The 7,500-nt window shown below is 46.5% G+C and overlaps 1 protein-coding gene across 1 annotated transcript in view; it reads right to left on the bottom strand.

Annotated features, from left to right (window-relative positions):
- The window catches only part of cnksr2b (connector enhancer of kinase suppressor of Ras 2b), a 65,164-nt gene that overhangs the window by 12,478 nt on the left and 45,186 nt on the right, over positions 1-7,500 (bottom strand). Inside the window, exons 11-16 of the mRNA XM_062537250.1 lie at positions 6,836-6,883; positions 6,374-6,585; positions 2,184-2,389; positions 1,644-1,692; positions 838-1,013; positions 371-444 (exon numbers count right to left, since the gene is read on the bottom strand). Of these exons, the coding sequence (XP_062393234.1) occupies positions 371-444; positions 838-1,013; positions 1,644-1,692; positions 2,184-2,389; positions 6,374-6,585; positions 6,836-6,883 (765 nt within the window). The remainder of the gene's footprint in view (positions 1-370; positions 445-837; positions 1,014-1,643; positions 1,693-2,183; positions 2,390-6,373; positions 6,586-6,835; positions 6,884-7,500) is intronic.

Here is a 7,500-nt window from a genome sequence, read left to right as displayed (position 1 = left end):
TATATACACACCATGCAATGCCCAACAGTTAGACACTATCAAGAAGAGGTGCTGATAAGAATTTAGAGTATGTAGATATATACAGTACGTATGCGTATAGGGTGTATTAAGATATTTAGAGCATGTCCTCCCTATATGTTTGTGCCATCTGTCTTGCAGCCCTATAACATAACACATGTCACTGTGGCAGAGTATCTTATTTATAAAGAACATCTTACAGATGAAGATATTTATATAGAACATCTTACAGATGAAGATGTATGATATTGATAAAGAACACTTCACAGACGAGGATGAGTATGATATTGATAAAGAACATTTCATGGACAAGGATGAGTGGCATGATGTAAATAAGGTTTGAGACACTCACTACTTCTTCCGGCACTCATTGGCGCGGTCGATCTTAAACTCGGGGAGACTGACGAAGCCTTCAGCCTTCTCATCCTGTCAGGCACACACACACTCTCAGTGACGAGGACGTTCACGCACTCGCTTTTCAATTACATGCTTATGTTTATGGTATTTGACAGGCGCCAAAGAGACTCACAGTGCATGAACACTAAATTGGTTTCAAATATAGTTCAAAACTTTAAGCAAAATCTACATAAAACATAAATATATAGTAATAATGAAAACAATATAAATAATAATAACAATATCACGGGATAAAAAAACACTTTTAAAGAAACTACATTTTTAAAATAATGTTTAAACTTTCAGCAAAGCACCCTCATTCTAACTCCCCTTTAAATGTCCCACTCCATAATATTTACAACAGGTAAACAGACATAAGCGACGGCTGGAAGGGCCTTTGTCTGCAGTGAGGGCCTCTCTCACCTCCTCGTTTATGTACCAGTAGAGGCAGGAGTCTTTGAGGATGAACCAGTGCTTCTTCCACTTCTGAGAGAAGTAGCTCTTAGCGTCCTTCTTCTTCCACAGCCAGCCTTCGCAGTCGGCCTGGCCCAGGTCCTTACAGGAGATACGCCGCTTACTGATGGACGACAGAGAACCCACTACAGGAGGAGAGGAGGAGAGAGGAGGAGAGGAGGAGGAGGGGGGGAGGAGAGGAGAGGAGGAGGTGAGATGATGAGAGAGGTGAGAGGAGAGTGAAAGAGAGGAGGAGGAGAGGGGAGAGTGAGAGTGGAGGAAAAGAGGGATGAGTGAGGGATAAAGAGAGGATGAGAGGAGAGGAGAGGGAAGGGAGGAGAGGAGAGGTGCTGTGGTCACTAATGGAGAGCACTGAATAACCCCCTGCACTAGCTAGCCTGCAAACATCCATGGCCTTTAGCCACCGCAGCAGTGGCCTGTAAACACCGCGTAATGGCCGGCCTTTGGCCACGGCAGCGGCCCTCCCCTGTGTACCGTACACTCACAGGACACAAACCTTTACACCCACCATCTCTCTGCGCTCGATCTCTAATGTCATGTCTGGCATCCCACCCACTTGCCCACAACATTCAGGTAAACAAGGGTTGTTTATTTTAACAGCATGTTATGGGTTGTTTATCTGAACCGCAAGTGGCAAAAAAATGCTTCTGCAAGTGCACATCTGTCAAAGGAGCTTTTCTTTGGAAACAGTACTGTAGATGGGTAGACATTTCTTTGGTAGCAGAAGGACATTGGGAGATGTTTGTAAATCTTACCTCTGAGTTTCTTCTTTGACCTTGACAGCAGCGACGCCTGATCAAACATCTGCAGTAAAACAGGACGCAAGAACCCATCAGGCTATTACTGTATGTGCCCTCAACAACACAGCCACATACTGCAGGCAGCCACAGACCCACACAATACAGCCACAGAGGCAACCACAGACCCACACAACACAGCCACAGAGGCAACCACAGACCCACACAACAACAGCTCGCAGTATGTACACGGTTTTCTATGCATGGAGCTGGACAGTATGCAAATCTAGACAGTATATTGCAAATATACAGTAAAGCTCTGTTCTATGAAATGGAATACAAAATAAATTTACTGTAAATAAATCAATTGCTTTACGCTTTTTTACTTAGGAAATGAGTAAAGAAATAAGCGGGTTTATGTAAATATTTAAATATACTGAGGTGTGTGTGTGTGTGTGTGTCACTCACATGGTGAATGGATGCAGACTCTGATGTGGGCAAATAGTGTGTCTGTGTGTGTGTGTGTGTGTGTATGTGTACAGTATGTGTGTCACTCACGTGGTGAATGGATGCAGACTCTGAGGTGGGCGTGACCAGCGTGTCCTGTCGCATCATGTCCATCTGGAGGGCGGGGACTAACGCATAGTGGGAGGGACTTCCTCCTTTCTCATTCTTCTTGCGGCTCCGCCTACTACTGCTGCGGCCAATCAGATACTCCTCGGGCGTGGGCTTGTCCTCGCTGACGTAACGCAGCAGGGAGTTCTCTGAGTGGAGAACAACGCCACAGGTGAACACCTGTAACCTCTGCAGATATGAACACCCGTGAACTAACTACAGGTAAGAACACCTATTACCTCTGCAGGTATGAACACCTGTAAACTGCAGGTACGAACACCTGTGAACTAACTACAGGTAAGAACACCTGTGAACTTTACCTGCTGGTACGGTACGTTAAGGCATGGACACTAGTCTGGAACTCTAACTGCCGGTACGAACACTAGTGAACTCTGACTTCGCTACAGGTAAAAACACCTATTAACTTGTGGCTACAGAGATTCCTACCAAACATGCCCTGTTGAGTCAGATAGCTGTTAAGAGTCAACTGCTCTCTGCGGGCTGCAAGAACCCCAGTGTTCAAAAGCATTATTGATGATCACGCTGAAGTCTCTGGCGTGTAAAGGAAAATAATGGTAGCAATGTCTTCAATTGAAATGTTTGTAACAAAGTTTCCTATTATTCATAAATGCATCATTGCTTGGCACTGTACTGGGTATAACTGGAATAGATATACTGTAACTCAAAAAGACTACAAATCCCAGATACAACCTCTCTAAAATACAGTGATTCTGGACTGGATATAACTTTAAAAAGACTACATATCCCAGATACACCCTCTCTGAAATGCTCTGATTCTGGAATGGATCTGGGCCAGGTCTGGCACTGCTCTGGCATTGGTCTGCCAGATATTAGGCATCTCAATGCCAGATGTAGTCCAGCAGGAGCTTCTGTTTAAACGACCTTCGACCTCTCTGTCTGCTGTGCTTGACTGATCTCCAGTCTAACTGAGTGAAGACATCAATTGGCCTGAGCATGAGGTCAATCACTACGCCAGTCGATGCAAAAATAACCCAAATGTCCACTCACTCCACAGGGTCGTCATCTCAGCCTGCTGCAGGGGGTTGTGGTCATTCTGTGGACCAGCGTGTAAAACCCAACACTGCGCATGTCTGACTGGAAAACACCTCAGCCTGTCTCACATACTGTACATATAAACACCACAGCCTGTCTCACATAGGCTACATATAAACCCCACAACCTGTCTCACATACATATCAATATAACCCCCACAACCTGTCTCACATACATATAAATATAAACTCGACAGCATGTCTCACTATATAAACACCACAACCTGACTCACACACATATCAATTTAAACACCACAGCCTGTCTCACAAACATATCAATATAAACACACAGCCTGTCTCACATACATATCAATAAACACATAGCCTGTCTCACATCCATATCAATATAAACACACAGGATGCTCAAGCATGTGTCTGCAACTGAAGACCAGATCATCAGCATCAGCAACAGCAACACAAAAACACAGGAAGCTTATCTCCCACTCTGGCTGTCACTGGACCTACCGCCAGCCAATCAGGTGGCAGTGAGCTGGGGAAGACACCACCCATTTAGAGTTGCCATGGCAATGGAATACCTTCAGATACTTAGACAAAGAAGCGAAAAAAGAGAGAAAAAGAAGCGAGGCGAGACGGTGGAAGCCAGAGTGGAGACAAAGGACGAGCCGGAGGATAAGCAGAGGGAGAGAGGGATAGAGAGAGAGGAGAGAGGGATGCAGAGAGATGGACAGAGAGAGGAGAGGACAGAGAGAGGAGATGATAGAGAGGGATAGAGAGAGAGGAGAGAGGGGTGCAGAGGGATAGAGAGAGAGGAGAGGATAGAGAGGGAGGGATAGAGAGAGAGAAGAGAGGGATGCAGAGAGATGGACAGAGAGAGGGGAAGATAGAGAGGGAGGAGTAGAGAGACAGGGAGAAGGGACGGGGAGAGCCTGGGAAGGTGTGTGTGTTTGGAGGGGTGTGTGTGTATGTTTGGAGGGGTGGGTGTGGGTGGGGGGCAGGTGGGGGGGATGGGTGGGTGGGGGTGTTCTGGGGAGCTGAGATAGCAGTGTGATCTGTCAGTGACAATCAGCATCTCAGCTTGATCTTATCACAAGAGAGAGCTCAGTTTGAATCCCCTTTCAGTTCGCTCTCCCTCTCCTCCTCTCTCTCTCTCTCTCTCTCTCTCTCTCTCTCTCTCTCTCTGTCCATCACCCACCTCTTCTAAACTCTCTCTTCAGCAGGGCGGGGTCTTCATAATCTCCCCCCCAGTTACACTCCACTGGCATGGAGATGGGCCGCAGCCGGCCTGAAACCACACAGACATGTGAGCACACACACACACACACACACACACACACACACACACACACACACTTACTTACGCACGAGCACACACACACACACACACACACACACACACACGAGCACTCACGCACGCACACACACACACACACACACACACACACACACACACACACACACACACGAGCACACACACACACAGGCACACACACACACACACACACACACACACACACACACACACACACACACACACACACACACGCACACACACACACACACACACACACACAGGGCAGCTAGTCTGACCCATCCTCCCCAGGGTTATTTGCTAATATTTGTATTTGTTTGCGATCCGAGCCAGTAGGCAGTTAGATGAATTAATCATTACACTGGTCAAACACAGCCCCCACTGGCTCCACTCGTAATCATCACATTCTGTTCTACTGCTTCAGAAGCATCAGACTGCAATTACAACCCACATTTAGCAGAAAGATTTGTATTGACCTGATTTTTTTACAGACCATTGTGGAGAGGGGGGATTTTACTGGGAGTGGGGATGTCTTATAGTTCCCAGTCTAGGGGCTCACAGTGTGTGTGTGTGTGTGTGTGTGTGTGTGTGTGTGTGTGTGTGTGTGTGTGTGTGTGTGTGTGTGTGTGTGTGTGTGTGTGTGTGTGTGTGTGTGTGTGTGTGTGACAGTTCTGGGGGCTCATAGTGTCTGTGTGTTTATAGTGAATAGTGGGAAAGAACAGTAAGAGCAGTCAAAGAAGCAGGCACATGTATAGCATAACATAACATAATAATCATAATAAACAAAACAATTATAATAAACATAAACAAAATAAAAATAATATTTATAATAGAGTAGACAAATGCAATCAATCAGACTCAATCAAACTCCAAAGGAATGGCAGAGAACTCAAATGTGACCTTCCACGGCGAAATCATTGACAATGTCCAAATTTTCAAAATCAAAGTTATTACGTTTTCAGGAAGGGGCATAATCAACCTTCAAAACGATACCTATATCTAATGAATTGAACGTCATATTACTGAAATATAAACATTCAAAGGAGTTGAGTTCATCCTGTCATGCCAATAGAAAAACGGAGAAATCTGCCTCTGAAGTTAACCGTCGGCTCAACACTCACGAACGCTTTGTAAGGTCGCCGCTATTACAAGATTTACGGTACTTGTATCAACGACACAGCACACGGATGGCTTGGTGGTTGTCAATGAGTGCAATTACCGTAAATATTGGAATAGAGCGGCGAAAACGAGACGCCTCTAACTTCCTGCTTCCTCTAACTTTCTCACCTCAACAAACTCACGTTTTTAGACTACAAAAGGTCAGTTTTTCGGCGAAATGTATTCACGGCCGTACAGTGTAGACCTCCCACTGTTTCAAAACACTTACAAAAAAAAATCCACGATTTTAGCACAAGTGACATAAATGGCCATTTTTCTCAGAAACGCCTGTTGCGACAAGCGACTGGTTTTGCCGTGGAACGACACAAATACACTCTCACACATGTACACAGCACAGACAGACAGACAGACAGAGAGATGGGTGTGCAGACGGGTGAGGGCTTTAGGACCCAGCAGCGCGTGGTCTACCGTAGGTGGGTGTGCTGTCTCGGTGTACGGGCGGTGGGGCCTGGTTCTGTGTGTGTGTGTGTGTGTGTGTGTGTGTGTGTGTACCGTAGGTGGGTGTGCTGTCTCGGCGGACGGGCGGTGGGGCCTGGTTCTGTGTGTGTGTGTGTGTGTGTGTGTGTGTGTGTGTGTGTGTGGTGTGTGTGTGTGTGTGTGTGTGTGTGTACCGTAGGTGGGTGTGCTGTCTCGGCGGACGGGCGGTGGGCCCTGGTGGTTCTGGTGGTTCTGGTCGTACTCGTAGCAGTACAGAACCGCGTCCTCCTCCAGCAGAGGGAACCGCCGGCGGCACTCCTGGTCCAGGAACGAGTTGGGCGAGTCCGAGCCCTTAGCAACCGGGTTGCCATGCTGCTCAATGCCCGGGATGGGCGCGACCTCCTCTCTATGGCAAAGTTCAGATCCAGACAGGTGTGAGTGTGTTTGTGTGGCTCTGTTTGTCTGTGTGAACTTGCATGTGTGCGTGCGTGTATGAATGTGTGTGTGTGTGTGTGTGCATGTGTGCGTGCATACGTACTGTATGTGCATGCGTATATGAAATGCGCGTGTGTGTGTGTGTACAGTATGTGTGAGTGCATGCGAGTGTGTGTGTGTGTGTGTGTGTGTGTGTGTATGTGATGTTTTTGTGAGTGTACCTGGGTGTGTACTGCTGCTCCAGGAGAGGGAGGATGTTATCATACTCTCTGTAAGGCAAGATTGCAGCTGCTATCAACAGGATCTGACTGGTCTACTTCCCCCTCACACACCGGCTCAACACTGGCCAGTACACCCCAAGGCCCAACACCATCCACACACACTCACACACACATTGTCAGGCCTAAAGGCCCAACTGCATCCACACACACTCACTCACACTTACCCACAGACAAACTGTCAGGCCCAAAGGCCCAACGTCATCCACACACACTCTCACACAGACACACACACACACACACACACACACTTACAGAGCCAGTCCGTCAGAGCCAGTGTGAGAGCCTGATTTGCATATGCTTGAAAAGAGCTATATGAATAAATTGCATTATTATTATTATTATTATTATTATTATCATTATTATTATCATTATAGTATTATGCAGTTTCACATAGAGGGGCTCTACATACTTCACCTCTGATATAACACACAGATGCATTCATTCAGAATGAAAATGTCTAACCCTTTAGAACACACAAATGGATACAGTCAAAGGGATCATGTCCCAAATCTTCAGATGTTACAACACACAAATACACTCAGAGAAACCAAACAGATACAGTCAGAGGAACCATGTTCAAGTCTTCAGATGTCTCCCCAAATACT

The sequence above is a fragment of the Sardina pilchardus genome, chromosome 5 (genome assembly GCF_963854185.1).
Source record: "Sardina pilchardus chromosome 5, fSarPil1.1, whole genome shotgun sequence".
Lineage (NCBI taxonomy): Eukaryota > Metazoa > Chordata > Actinopteri > Clupeiformes > Clupeidae > Sardina > Sardina pilchardus.
This window is presented reverse-complemented; position numbering and strand designations above follow the sequence as displayed.